The 15314-nt window shown below is 33.3% G+C and overlaps 1 protein-coding gene across 3 annotated transcripts in view; it reads right to left on the bottom strand.

Moving 5' to 3' along the window:
- Positions 1–1163: 1163 nt before the first annotated feature.
- Positions 1164–15314, bottom strand: part of LOC110095456 (D-lactate dehydrogenase [cytochrome], mitochondrial) — a 37804-nt gene continuing 23653 nt past the window's right edge. For 2 of the 3 annotated variants that reach the window (XM_020821000.1, XM_020821001.2), the window contains exons 11-18: positions 14249–14323; positions 9729–9837; positions 6122–6231; positions 5726–5788; positions 3765–3844; positions 3152–3282; positions 2934–2977; positions 1164–1448 (exon numbers count right to left, since the gene is read on the bottom strand). In XM_020821000.1, coding sequence (XP_020676659.1) covers positions 1329–1448; positions 2934–2977; positions 3152–3282; positions 3765–3844; positions 5726–5788; positions 6122–6231; positions 9729–9837; positions 14249–14323 — 732 coding nt within the window. In that variant the 3' untranslated portion in view covers positions 1164–1328. Of the gene's footprint in view, positions 1449–2933; positions 2978–3151; positions 3283–3764; positions 3845–5725; positions 5789–6121; positions 6232–9728; positions 9838–14248; positions 14324–15314 lie in introns of those variants that run through there. The other variant, XR_003700336.1, reaches the window with a different exon arrangement.

The following is a 15314-nucleotide window of genomic DNA, read 5'->3' as shown; positions in this document are numbered from 1 at the left end:
CCTTAAAGCACATTTGGAAGGTTCAATTCATAATTTGGATGACCAAACAATTTTCAAACATGACATACTTATAATCCAATCGAGCGGCTCGACGAGACGAATCCAACGAGTCTAAGATCATCAAATTTAGATATCATAAAGACATTTAAATGCCTGGTAGGACACAACAAGCTTATTTTCATTATATTAGAATATATCTAACACATTTATTTTTATACTTCAAACTGAGGACTTTGATTGGGTTGACAAAGTCCTGTTTTCCTGTTTTCTTCTTGCAAGAATTTTGAATTTTGAATTTGGTCAAAACAGGGAAACTCTATAAACCATTAGAATTTAGAAATTTTGTTATACAGCAAGATACCAATAGAGCTTTTGACCATTAAAAAAAAAAAGGAAACTTCAAAGAATTTCATAAAATAAATATTTATTTTTATAGACATAATTACAATAGCCTTTTATCCAATTGCAAATTTCTTAATAATAAACAGTTTAAAAATATAAAAATGGTGATCTATTCTGCAATATTAGATAAATAATAATATTATTATTAGTCATGCAAATCATTTTATATGCTGTTATTTTTCTTAATAACATTAGCCATAATTGAGCAAAGTTCAAATGCATCTAACTTATATGATGAATTCATATAACTGCATGACTTATTAGTACAAGATATTTTACAATATTATAATACTTTTGTAATGATTAATATAAAGATCTATCATATGAGAGAGATTTTTAAAGACACTCAAAAAGTCTTAAATTTAGGCTTCGTTTGAGATGACTTTCTTACTGTTTCTCAAAACATTTTTTTAGCACAAAAATTTCTAATTCAAAAAAATTTTATACAAGAAATCTATTTTAAAAAAAGCAATAAGAAAATTGTCCCAAATGAAGCCATTGTCAGAAAATTATTTCGATGTAAGAATATAGAAAAAGGTTGTTAGCTCCAATGACAAATAACTTTAGGGTCATCTTAAATGATTTGATCACATCATATGTCGAACTTCTAATGACCCAATTACGTGAGTAAATGTATTAGATCTAATCCATGTTAATAAAAGTAGAGATAAACCTAAAAAAGATTTTATTAGAAAGAATTAAAAATATTTTTTATTAGATTTAAATCAAAATTTGACACTTAATAAGACAAAATAGAGAAATAAGATTCAAGTACTCCCAATAATAGATTAAAATTAAAAAAAATTGACCAAAAAAGTTGATTCAAATTACATGGAATAAGTTGCATAAACATCATAAAGTTAGTAATTTAATTTTTTGTACAGAATTGCATTTAATAAAAAGTATTCATGATTTGAATTCTCACATTATATGCATACATGAGGAGGAATGATCTTCCCAGGATTCATGATGCTGTTTGGATCTAAAACAGTCTTTATTCTTTTCATGGTCATCAAGGCCCCCATGCCAAGCTCTTCCTCAAGGTACTGAAATATAAAGAAAATGTAAGCCAAAAATAACAATTTGTAGTTCAAAAGAGTGAAGAATGGAGAGAGATGCTGCATTCGTGAAACGAACGGCATATTCCCTTCACTTGTGGTTGAAAAAATATACACAAATAGGCAATTAAAACTAAGGCTTCGTTTGAGATGATTTTCTTACAGTTTTTAAGTACAAAAATAAAAAATTTTGAACTAAAAAGTTGTTTTAAGAAGTAATAAGAATGTCAGTCCCAAACAAAACCTGACACGATGTATGAAGTGATGCAAAAGAAAAGAAATAATGGAGATTTACAAATCAATTAATGCGATAAGAACATGTTGATAGGGAAGTTCCATGCATGTTTATATTTATGATGAAGATGCAAATCAATTTAGTCTGTTAGTTGGAAGCTTTGGTTACTAATCAAGAGACTTTAGGTTCAAATTTTACGTATGTGATACGTGTGTAAGTTTATCTTAATTGACTTAAATGCTCCAAAAAGCCAATCATGCTGAAGATTATCTTCCCTAGCACCATTTTGAAAATTCATTGAAGTCCATTTCACCCGTATACAATATTTCCACACATGTTGTTGAGGACCATGACAATTAGCGTGATTAAAAATGGCTTTCAATGGCTTCCAATAACATAGCAAGAAAAGAGCTTTTCTACTAACTAAAATGCTCACAAGGAAAAGGAAAACACACAGAGAGAAAATAGCATTGTTAGATAGAGACAGCGCGGCTAAAGGGAGGATAAGTGATCGTGGATTGAACCCTGCCCCACCATGATCCATTAGAGAAGTGGCAGGAGTGGATAAAACCACCTACCATATTGCTTAAGAGAGTTAGGATTGGTTATGCTCATCCGCATAATGTTTCTCTATCTTCCTAAGTGCAGGTAGATACTTTGAGATGGTGGGGTGCTTGCCACCTATAACCCGACCAAACACATTTGTGGGTTTGCCGGGGGCATCAGTGTGCATGAGTGAAAGAAAAAGAGAGAGAGGAGACAATATTTCTTTAACAAAGTGGTTGATGGTAGTAGACATGTTAAGGCAATTGTAACATGGGGGAACTCTAAAATGAATAAGTTTTAAAATGTAGGACAATATGAAATTGCGATGTTCATCAGCAACCTAGATGTAATTCACCCAAAATTGAATTTTGAATCCATGAATTAATCCAACTTAAAGTGCAATATTTCAGATCATAGAATAAATATATAAATACAGGTTTTGGCAGAAGACCCAGTCCTCTCAAAAATAAAAAAAAATTATTCTGTGCGGACAGTGGACGCCGTCTGGAGTCGAATCGGAGCACGCCACATCACCCTTTTGCTGTGTACTGCGGCTATGTATCACTGTGTATCAGGTGATGTGGTGCGCTCTGATTCGCCTCCAGACGGTCCGATATCCGCACAAAATAATCTCTCCAAAAATAGGGCGGTTGATTTAACCAAAAAAAGACTGATAGCTTAAGAAATCTCACTTTCATTTTGCCGGTGCCAACACCATGCTCTCCTGTGCATGTTCCTGTTCAAAATTTATAAGATGTATCAATATTCTGAGGTCTTCTCACTTCCTAGGTTTCTCTAGTTAAGCTAATAAAAAAGAGAATATCCATCGTATTATTAGCTTTATTGTGAATGTATTTATGGTTATGCATGGGGCTGATATTGCTTATATCTCTAAACATGTAGCGTGTACCTTCCATTGACAATGCCGTATGAACCATGAAGTGGTTTAGCCTCTCTGCTTCTCGTTTCTGTTCCTCTTGCTCTGGGTCAAATAACACAAGAGTATGGAAATTTCCATCACCAGCATGAGCAATTACTGTGCTGCATAAAACATACTTTTGGTTTCAATAGTAAAAAAGCACAGCATAGTTTTTTTTTAATTATTTTTTTAGGATTTCCAATTAAGGATCCGATCATAACTTCCGTGAATGGTATATATTATTTTTTCGAAATTTTATTTTATTATATATTAAATATAAATAAACTTACTCACATGATGTCATAAATCTTTGAGGGTGAAAATTAAATTATATTATATATTAAATTAAATATAAATAATCTTGCTCACATGATGCCATAATACCATGTGAGCTCTAAATAAATTATTTAATAGTAAATAAATAAAAAATATTAATATAAAACTCTTAAAGAAATAATTAATAAATTATTTCAATAGTAAAAAAGCACAGCATAGTTCAGTGCACCAAGCAGAAGTATCTTTCAGGCTTGCTATAAAGAAAAAATACAACTAATGGATCAAAACAAATTTTAATTATCACTTTTTCTCTTAATAAACAGCATACCACAACAATGGTGATTCATCAAGAATCAGTTTAGATTTTGATATGCAATCCGCAAGCTTTGATAAAGGAACACAAACATCCTGCAAGAAGAGAATGGATAAGAAGGATGCTGTATGGAAGGGATGTTTACAAAATATCATTAAGAATTATGAATACTATGCGAAAAAATAGATGAGCTTTACAATAAAAATATTTTATGGTGCTAGATAAAATGCAGGGTATGCAACGGGGAAAATTTTTCCCCAAGAAACATGTTTTTCTTTTCAAAAATTCTTTTAGCTTGTGCAGTGATGTTGTATCACCAATAATTTAATAAAATTCTGAAAAATGAGACTATATCGTAATTTAATATCATAACTAGATAAATCAAGCTTGAACATGGTAAAAGTTTTGATAAGATTTGCTAGAATCATCGGTAGACAATATGCCATCCATGTTGAGATTCGTGGCATAAGAGATTGGATTTGATGCTTAAATTTCCTGTCAAATAAACAACAAATCTTCGAAATGGTGCATAAATTTCAGCTTCAAGTATAAAACCAACAAGCAAGAATGCATCTTTTGACGCATTTCTTAGTTTTGTGCTTGTCAATACTTGCAGCAGGATAAATCGTTCATTAGAACAGCAGTGTTCATATGTGGACGCTAAACTAGATGCAATTTTAATTTAGTTTTCATAACACAATGGCTCCAACGCCAAAATAGCCAAATTGATTAAAAACTGCTTCATTTTCTAGGCCTCTTCATACAAGTGGTTCTGAGGATCCATCACAACTCAAATCAAGTTATTCTACGCTCAGTTTTCAAAGCTTCTCAAACAAAGATGTTCTCAGATATATGCTCCAGCTAAAATGAGTGGGAAAAAATCATATATTACATGAACAAAAGACTATCTAGGCATACCTTCTAATAGTTGTTCAAGGTGATCGTTTGTGATGTGCTTAGACAAATAGAGCATATCAGTCAGTAATAATACAGGGTGATTTCCATGCACACCACTGAATTTTTATACATTAATATTTACAAAACCTAAATTTTTATATTTACTTATAATAGCATTATAATATCTAAATGACATCAAAATGATAGGACATACTTGAATATTTCAAGTAAACCCTTACAAGATTGATTAAAACAACGATAAAACTTCACGAATCTAATGGAAAAATAGCAAAACAGTAGTTTTTATGGTGGAAATCAAACAACGGAAGCAGTAAAGCAAGATACAATTGATCCTCAATTCGAGAGGAGGATCGTTCTCTTCCAATCCCTAGACGAATCTAGGGCCCAAGACACCAAGACAAGAACTCCAGAATCAGCCACCAAAACAAAGCATACCCTAACCCTAATCCTCCCTTCCTACTTAAAGCATGCAATTAATCAATTAAGCTACAAAGGACAAATATGCCCTTGCCGACCCCTCCTTTGGCTCCAAAATAATTGAATTAGAATTAGTGAGCCCCATCTCTCTCCCCCTCTCTCTTGCCGCCTGCCTCCTATACACGTGAGTCGGCCCTTGGCAAGGGGCTTGCTGTACTAGTCCAATAAGGACCAGTCTAACACAAAACACAAGCATAAAAAACTGTATTTTATAGATAAGCTAGTATAGTGATATTTTTAATGTCATTTTAAAAATTAAGATATTACATAAGTAAATATAAAAAATTATATGTAAATATGTAAATACATAATATATTATTCAGTGGTATGTATGTAAATCCCAAAAAAAAAATATTTGTTTCCATTTTCTTAAGAGAATAATTGCAAGAGTAAATCAATAGAAAACTCACAGTATAGCAACTAAGTTACATAATGAATTATTTTTTCTTGTAAAGAAAATTACTAAGAAAATCAGAAACAGTTCACAAATTCACTATCAACTGCACCACCTTATTATTATGAAAATGAACAAAATAAAACTCAATACAAAAGCATATTATGAAGCGAAAGAACAAACGAACCGTAATCATTGCTTCAAAATTTGGTGCCATAGCAAAACAAGCCCAAAGAGCCTCCTTCCTTATCTGTGGGCAGAAGCAAGCGGAAAGTTAAAGGCAGGTCAAAGAAAAAAAGCCAAATGCTTCTCATCAGACTTCATTGGTCGAAATATTCCGAGGGAAATGCAGAGTAAATAACCTAAATATTAGATAATATGAAGGCTACATTGCTATGCCATCTTAAAAGCTAGTAGTCGCCTTGATCAAATAGCATCCCTTTATACTTTTTTTCTTCTTCGCATTTCTTTATAGAAGGTGTAGCATAAAACAGTTTTATTTTGTTTTATTTTTATTTTATTTTTTTCTATTTTTTTTTTAAGATACAATAAGCAGAAGAATATTGACATTTTTACTGATCACCTTCCACAACTCTGTTTTAGCATCCGGATCTTCAACGAAAACAAAATCAGAGCCATTATGTTCAGAAACAATCTTCTGGACAATAAGAGTCTGCTCTCGTGCATATGCTTCTGAAAAATTAACAAAATAGATCAAGAAATTTGAGTAAGATATGATAAACAGCACATGATGAGTATGAATTGAATCATGTTTCAAAAATAAGTCTATAGCAGAAGAAAGTGCCACTAAAATCATTCAAGAAGAAATTCAGACTAGAGGCCAAGATGTGTGCCTTACCAAATGCTTATTCCAATTGAAAACTGGATTTGGAGCCACCACAAGCTTTCTTTTTCTATCCCCTAAAATCTATTAATATGATGGGGAGTGGGGACATCAGATTTCGACACGTGTACCATCGCCGGAGACGCAGATCGACGGCGACGATTCAGAGCCACTACTTCTGATTTATGTGCATTTTATTTTTATGATTGTATTTTCTGTTTTACTAGTTCGCCCCTGTGGGCATTGAGTCGCTCATGTAGCCTGGAAGGGCATTTGTGTCTTTTTTTCTTTTTCTCATTTCGGCCTATTTATATGAGACCTCATGTATTGTATTGATGATTATTTGATGAATGAAATTTATTTTATGTTCTCTATGTGAGTGCATGAAGATCTCTTGGTGAGTTCTTCCCTTTGAGATCTCTTAGTGAGTTCTCTAAGCAATTGCTAACCCTAGCATTCCTTTTCTTCCCTTTACCTCTCTCCCACCCACAAGAGAGTTTTACATAAAATTTTGCATAGCCCTTGCCGCCGGCCTCCCTAGGGATTCCCGCCACCGGCAAAGCTCGCAACCACCGGCCGCCCACCTTGCCGACGACCCTTCCCACCCGACCAATCCCTCTCTCCACCAAGTTCAAATTTGAAATTCAAATTTTGAATTATTTCATAATTTGGAAATCCAAATTAGGAAAGTTTTCATGATTAAATCAATTTCAAATTAATCTAATTTGGAGTTTTTAATTCCCTTTCCACGTCATCAAACCAAGTTGGAAACCCTTTTCCTCTCTCCCCAAATCTCTCTCTCTCTCCCTAGCCATCCCGCCGGCCCCCCTTTTTTTTTGCTCCCATTAAGGAGGCAATTAACTCCTCCTCCCTAATTTGAAATCCTAATTTGATTTCAAAAAAATTCTTCCCCATTACACTAAAACTGAAATTGAATTTCAGTTTTATTTCCCTCTCTCCACCGCCGGCCTCTTATTGGTTCTCCCATTAAGTGGGCATTAATTCTCCTTTAATTTGGGGATTTCAAATTTAGATCCCAAATAGTTTCCCTCCTCTTTTCCCTAAACTGAAATCAATTTCAGTTTTCAAACAAAGCCCTCCTCCCCTCACCCTAGCTCTACCGCCGGCCTCTCCTCTTCCTCTCCAAACCAACCCCCCTCTCCCCTCTTGGTTTCTTGAAGGATTGTTGGCCTCCTCATACATGGTGTATGGCGGATCCCGCCATTGATCACGGAATCAAACTCGACATCTACGGCCACATTCACGTTCTTAGATCGCCGTTCTTCGACGTGGGATTTGGGTTCGACGACAACGTGGAAGACTATTTGAATCGGATCCTCCCCACCCTTGTGGACGCCATTGACGAACAGTTTTCAGATTACGAGTGGATCATCCAAGGTCATTCGCCCGCTTCTCCAACTCCTGCTTCCTCCCAGGCGACAAGTCCTCTCGGTGTCACATGTGTCTTGGTGGTATCGCTAAGTTTGCTCGCTATTCTCTTCCGCTAGCCTCCACTTCAAAGAGAGATTGCCGGACATCTAGGTGAATGGTCTAAATTTTAAACGTGTGGCTTTAGTAGTAGCTATTTGCATTATCAATTTTCTTTTGGTTATCTTTTGCAAGACTCTTGTAATGCTCAAATGTAATCAATGCCGTTAACTTAATCTATCACGAATTTTTCTTGAATCCAACTTGAGTAAGCTAGATTTTATCGTTAACATTGCAAAGTTAAACTCTCATTAATCTCTAACGTGCAATTCATGTTATCCCATGTAAGTTTCACATCATAATAGCTATTTTAACTTCTTTGCGTAACTTCACAAATCCTGAAAGAAATTTAACTTCAAAATTGCATTAAAACATTCTAAATGGAATTTATTAACTAGCCGTACCTTTTTTTCACCCTTATGTTTATTCCCTCAGGCAAAAAAGTTACATTTTTCAAAGGACTTCTCTATTGCAAATAACAAGGTATTCTCATCTTCAAACGAAAATTTATAAGCACAATAGTCATTTGGGCATCATATGAGGGTTGTTAACAATTCAATCTCCAATTAAAAGGTTTTGACTCAAGCAATACACTCTAGGGCTTATAAGGCATAAGAGCATAGGTTTCGGTTTTGAGAACTAGCCGCTAGAATTGATAACATTCCTCTTTTTCATCACATGAGTTTAAATCTGTAACTTCCTTTGTGCCAAAAATATGTTTATAATTAATTTTGTTTCCCCCATATCACAAATAAAATATCTATGCTAGGTTTCTATTATTAAAATATCTTAAGAAAATCAAATCTTTACTCAAGTTCGGCTCAAAACTATTCGCTATGATCTCAAGCAGAGTAAGTTTGAGTGCAGTTGGTTAGATTTATTTTTTTTTTTTCGCCAAGGGCAGTTGGTTAGATTCAATCCATGCGTAGATAGCAAACTTCAACCCCAGACCTATCCGAGCTAAAAATCAATTCAATCCAATGCTGATAAATTTTCATTCTCTCCCGATAAACTATCAGCAAACATATATACATGCACAAAAAATTTGTAAATTCATACATATAAGTGCATATATACATTATTCTTTCCTAGGACTACACATGGTAGTCTATGCTTTAATGATTTATTTATTGGTGAAGCATGACGGCGGCCATCTAGGGTCATAAGAGTAAAATTTTAAATTGTGTAATCTAATTTTTATACTAAGAAAGACAATTACTATGCAAATGTAGTTGCAGTTGACCATCATGATAAAATTGTTGGTCACAATGGAAGTGGTTTGGCCCTCGCCCATAGGTTTGAGGGCTCAACCCATAAAAGGGATTCAATATTTGCAATTCATCTGGTGAAACTCGATAATATTACAGTCAAAATGCTCACAAAAATCATATCTATCATATACAAAAAGTTGTAAGGTGAAAGTTCAATAAACCGGGAGATATTATATTTTTATCAATTTTGAGAAAATTAAAATGGTAGAACTCAAAAATCATTGAAAACAAATGTAGGATAACCCGACTATAATCATAAGAAATCTCTTAATAGAATTGATGGAAAAAAATGACCCCAATCACTTTCTCTCTCTCCTCTCCCTCTCTTTTCTTCCCCTCCTTTCCTTACCCAACAAGCCAAGAGAAAATGGAGGGGGAGAGAATGCTGGTGGTGATAAAGTGGAAATTTATATAATAAAAATACTTTTCAGTGCCTAGTGCCATAACGCTATATGTCACTCCTAGAGTTATTGTGGAACAGAGAGCTATCATTGCATATCATAATTGCTCATTATCTGACAAGAAAATACCTTTTATTGTGAGGAGAAGCATAGTTCATGTTGAAGCTTGAAGTAAAAAATGATTACCTGTGCCAATAAATTCGAACATCAAGGTTGGAACTTCAGGCAATTTTTTTCCATTTGCAATATTGATAGCTTGCATCATAACTTCATCCAAGAGTTCTACTCTTGAGACCTATACGACCAGAAGAAAAATCAGCACATATACTGCAACAGTTACTACAAATTTCAAATAGATGTAAGAACCCTGAAAAAACCTCAACTTAAGGCATCCATATAATGGTTTCACGGTTAATAAATAGACATGTTTTAGAGAAACAATTTTGGCGTACATCATTTATCTTTATAGTTGCTCATTTTTTGGGTTAAAGGTCTTAAATTTTGCAAAAACTCGTTAAGCACTTGAGGTAGGACATTCTAGGATCTAGGGTACACAATAAACATATTATGTAAATTCAGATGCAATTAACAGATGCAACAAACATGCAACTTCTACGGGAAAGTAGGTATTCATCTTGAAACAATTACTTGCTATTTTCACTGAAAATGGTAAAAATCAAAATGAAACGAGAATTTTACTTTCTATTAAAACAAGAATATTAAGGATTACAAAAAGAACTATGCAGTTGAATTTCTAAACAATGGAAAAAAAAATCATAAGGTGTAGTAGGAATAACAAGAAAATTTATTGGCCCGCACTTTTATCACTATGCTTCAAGACAGATGATCCAAATGAATATTTTTTATCTTTTTCTATGATATTCCAATTTTTCTTTTTCTTTGGCAATTATTTGTAATTGCCCCAATTGTACTCATTTCATTATCTAATTAAAATATTCTGCATTAAAAAAATTATTCTATTTAGTAATCGGAGGTAATAGACCCAATTTGGAAGATCCTTGTTGGGAGCCAAAGGTTATTTTGTCCGACGAGATCATATAACCCCACATTGGAAGCTTGTCAAGGGCTTACTTTTAGGCTGACTCATAGCAACATAGAGCATTGTGATTAATCAAATGCTCCAGCGAAACAATGAGCTCAAGTGCTTAGCCATTGGAGAATAATTTGTGATATGCAACACACAAGAGCCTAGGATTTATAATGCAACTAAAATAATTTATTAAATGTAGAACATGCAAAAGAAACAAAAGGATTAATGGATTAAATTCCACTATTTATATAAAAACTCGTTTGTAGGTGTAGACTCAAAAATACTTGAAAAAATAAGCAATAATGCAATGATCAATTAATTCAAAGAAATTAACACGAAATTTGATTCACAATGTAGCAATTGGATTTCTTTTGTACCAATTGAAATCTAATTTAAAGCAAATTTGACCGAATAAGGACTCTTGAAACACAATAACAAAATATTTAGGAAGAAAAAAGATTATGGTAAGAAATCACCAAGTGAAAATAATCCAAGTCCATACACCGGTAACAAGAGTTCTTTTGCCCCGTAAGTTATTACACTTGTATTGCAACTGATGCAATCTCGTACCCAATAGGGACAGCAACTAAAAAAACACAAGAATGATAATAAAAACTTGAAATCAATCATTTATATACCTCAATTCTTCTATTTATAGATTTTCTCAACCCTATATCAATGGATATTGACACGAAATCAGCTCAATTAAATTCCATTAATCCCTAAATTCATGTCTCAGTTTCAAGCTACTAATAGAACTCATCATCAATTCCATCTCAAATTTAATATTGCTCATGTGAAACGAGCTAGAAATCACCGTAAATGTTACATAGATGCGAAACCCAACATGAAGCCATGTGAATTTCAAATAGCACAATAGATGTCCTCAACGCCTATAAAGTGTGATAAGATGAACTGCGAATGCCGTGTACCTCATCCAGTGTTGAAAGTAGCGACAATATAAGTCGTTAAAATTAAATCTGGTAAACCACAGAGTCAACTCAGACCGTGCATGTGAAACCATATCCAAACAAGCATTTCAGTAGTAAGGAGGATCGTAAGTACCCAATATAAAGCCAAAACTTGTAGCGATCAGATGAACCATAACAAAGCCTTAAAAGGAAATTCATATATTAAGTTCAAAGCACTCTAAAAACAATGACTAGAAGCATAGACATGACCTAAACCGTATCATAAATATGGAATCAACCACAAACCGAACTAATCAGAACTCATGCAATACCATAGAAACCAACCTAGAACTAAGTAATCAATTCAATGAGAACGATCACATTATAGACATGTTCGGAAATAATATAAATTAAATTTTACAATATAAAATAGAAAATTTGAAATTAATTGATCTTAATATGATCATTTATTTGTTTGATATTTTGATGAATGTAAACTCAGATCTTGGTAGCAAGCTCGTGAGAAGTTATCCCATGAGGTTTGCGAGCAAAGGAGGACACAAGGCAAGATCATGAGTGTGGCAAGGGTGCAAGGCGCTATGAATTTGGAATTCAACTAAATTGAGTGAATTTAAAATTCATCATAAATGAATTCTTTGAGGTGTTCAAAACCCCTTAGAGAACTATCTTCTAATTATTTTACTCTAAATCAAACACAACACCAACAACATCAAACCTTTATCCAAATACATGGGAACGGCTATATGAATTCTTTTTCTCTAAGAGTCAAACTCTCATTTAAGTCTAATAAAAAAATGTCATTTCTAATATTTCTAACCAAGTCTTTTTAAGCCGTTTTGAGTTGGCCAAATTTCCTGATGCTCTTCCAAGGCATCAAATTTCCTTGCCGCCATAGGTCGCAAAAAAAAAATGCTCTGATACAAATTTGTTAGGATGTGCATGCAAAAATTTAGGAAAAGGCTTGGCTGAAATCTAATTTCAGCAATTTCAGAAAACTAGCGACAAGGAAACCTGGAAAAGAATACACAATAACACTTTTTATTGAATGTTTTATGAACGAAAAGACAAGATACAAGTGGATCTTCAATTAGAGAGGAAGATCCGGCTCTCCCAAATCTCTAGCCGATGGCTAGAGCTCAAACACCCTATGAACATTCTAAATTAAGCAAACAACACCTTCCCTTAACCCCAGGAAAATCACATACTTAAAGCAAACAATAAACAACAAATACCCAAACATCCCTCCCCTAATTCCCTCCCAAATATGTCATACTTCCTTAGTTATTTCCCTCCTAAATCAACCCACAAATCTACCCTCTTCAATTAGGAGACATTTTCTAATTAATCCCCTCCAAATCAGCCCCCAAAGTTTTCCTCTTCAATTAGGAAATAATTCCTAATTAATCTCCTCCAAATCAGCCCCCAAATCTACCCTCTTCAATTAGGAAATATTTCTTAATTAATCTCCTACAAATCAACCCCTTTTTCCTAAATAATTCTCTCTCATATTTGAATTCAAATTAGATCTCTTGTCATAAATACTTTTCTCCCAATTATAATTAAAACTTTCTTAAATAATTCCCCCTTAATAAAGAATCTTCCTAAACAACACTTCTTGATTAGGAAACTTCCTAATACCCTCCCAATCAAATCAATCAGTCCGGTCCATCAGCAAGACACCATTTAAAATCGGGCAAAAAACTAACTCTAACAAACCAATAAATCTTATACCTTTACCACAACATTCACATTCTGATTACGTTATATATCATTTGCACAACATATATGTAATTAGATTAAATCCCAAAATAGTTCCCCAAAAATTAGTTTGTTTCTAATTTAGTTCCAGAGTATCACATTTCTCTAATTTAGTCTATCAACATTAATCCAAAATATGATCCCGATTTAGTTCCTTGACGAAATTCCTTGACTATGAAAAATTGACTCCGATTTAGTCCTAGAACGATAATTTTGGATCAATAAACTAAATCGGATAAATATGATATTTTGATACTAAATTAGCCAGATACGAATAGTTGGGAGACTAATTTAGAGTGTAAACAATAAGATCAAAAATTATAAAAAATTGCCAAGTAATAAATATTCTTCTATTATAAATATTAAGAGCAGCGGTCAACAATATAATAAAAAAGATTGTCATGATTCGTACCAACCCAAATGCTTCATCCGAATAAGATACAAGAAACTGCAAGGAAGGTCCTGTGATCCTTTCAAAATTAGTAGGAACATAAGTTCTGATGCTTAAATATTTTATATTATAAGCTAGACAAGTTATCATGTCATTCATTTATTATTGTTTGTCATTTTTAATATAATATTACATTAATATATATATAATATATAAAAAATGTATTGCCGTGTCCGCGCCGTACCCGTGTCCTATATTTTCAAAAAAAAACCGTGTCTCGTGTCCGTGTCGTGTCGTGTCCGTGTCGCCGTGTCCGTGTCCGTGCATCATAGCATTTTAGTGATTTCATTACTTATTCTTAGTTCATCTGAAAATTTTGATAGTGGTTGATTATTGCTCTTGATTTTGTTGAATTTCCAGAAATTCAATGTGGAAATTAAATTGTAATTGCTCAGTAATTTTTAGTGGCACTTTATTCTTGTTAATGAAAAATAAATGAATAAGATGAAAAATGAAATAAAGAAGGCTCCATTAATATGTCTGATGAGAAAGAGATTCCATGTCATTGATTTACCTGTATTCCTGACAGCATTGTTGCAATAGCTACATCAGCAGCTTCTTTGATGGTTGGAAAGTTGCACATGGCAACCTGAAGATCACAAAATTAAAGTCAGAATAAGGCATTAAAATAAAAAGATGTAAGAAATCATAGGGGGCATAACTGCTAAAACAACTTGAACTGAAAAAAAAAGGTGAGAAAACAGCAGTAATGCTTTCTTAACATCCTGCAAATCCAGATCTACGCCATCAAATGTAGAGTGGTTAAATGTTATGGCCAACAAGAACTGAGACATTGCTCAAATAAGATAACATAGAAATACTGTCATAAAAACAAGTCCAAGAAACAGATGCATATATAAGTCCCTGAGCAACCACAAACAAGAACATGCACGCACACATTAATCAAGTACAAAAATATGATAACTTCTGATCGTAATTTATGACAATTAGAAAACAAAGAAAATGCAAACATATCATTTATTATATGAGTACATATAAAAACTTATTCCTATTTTTATTTGATGATTAAAGAGCCTAATAAATAGAAATATTTGAAGAAATAAGATTTAACGGAAAAGATTTGTAAAAAATCAATAGTATGAGCATTAAAAGGATTTATTTTAATGCAGGATTAGAGTGTCATATTGGAGAGGACAATCCAAAAAGCCTAGGATACGTGAAGATTATGCTCATAACAGTAGATTTGATTTCAATTCATAGATGTTGTGAAGGATTTATTCAGGCTGATTCAATATATATAAGATGCTGGAGTTACCAAGTTACTCTCAGGCTTTGTTTGGGGTGGCTTTTTTGCTGCTTTAAAAAGTTATTTTTTTTAGTACAAAAATCTCTTAAAAGCAAGAGAAAAGTAGTAGTCTAAAGGTCCCAAACGAAACCTCAATCAACAAAGTAGGTTATTTTTCAGGGATACAAAGAAAAAAAAAAACTTCAATTAGTCTTATAACTAGCACACACATAAGTGGGCACATTTAAATGTGCAAAAGCACATGGAGTTAAGAAATATAGCTAGGTGCATGCCCACGGACATAGTTATCCCAATTAGCTTAACAAGTAAGGAC

This window comes from Dendrobium catenatum, unplaced genomic scaffold, assembly GCF_001605985.2.
Source record: "Dendrobium catenatum unplaced genomic scaffold, ASM160598v2 fragScaff_scaffold_370, whole genome shotgun sequence".
NCBI classification, from domain to species: domain Eukaryota; kingdom Viridiplantae; phylum Streptophyta; class Magnoliopsida; order Asparagales; family Orchidaceae; genus Dendrobium; species Dendrobium catenatum.
This window is presented reverse-complemented; position numbering and strand designations above follow the sequence as displayed.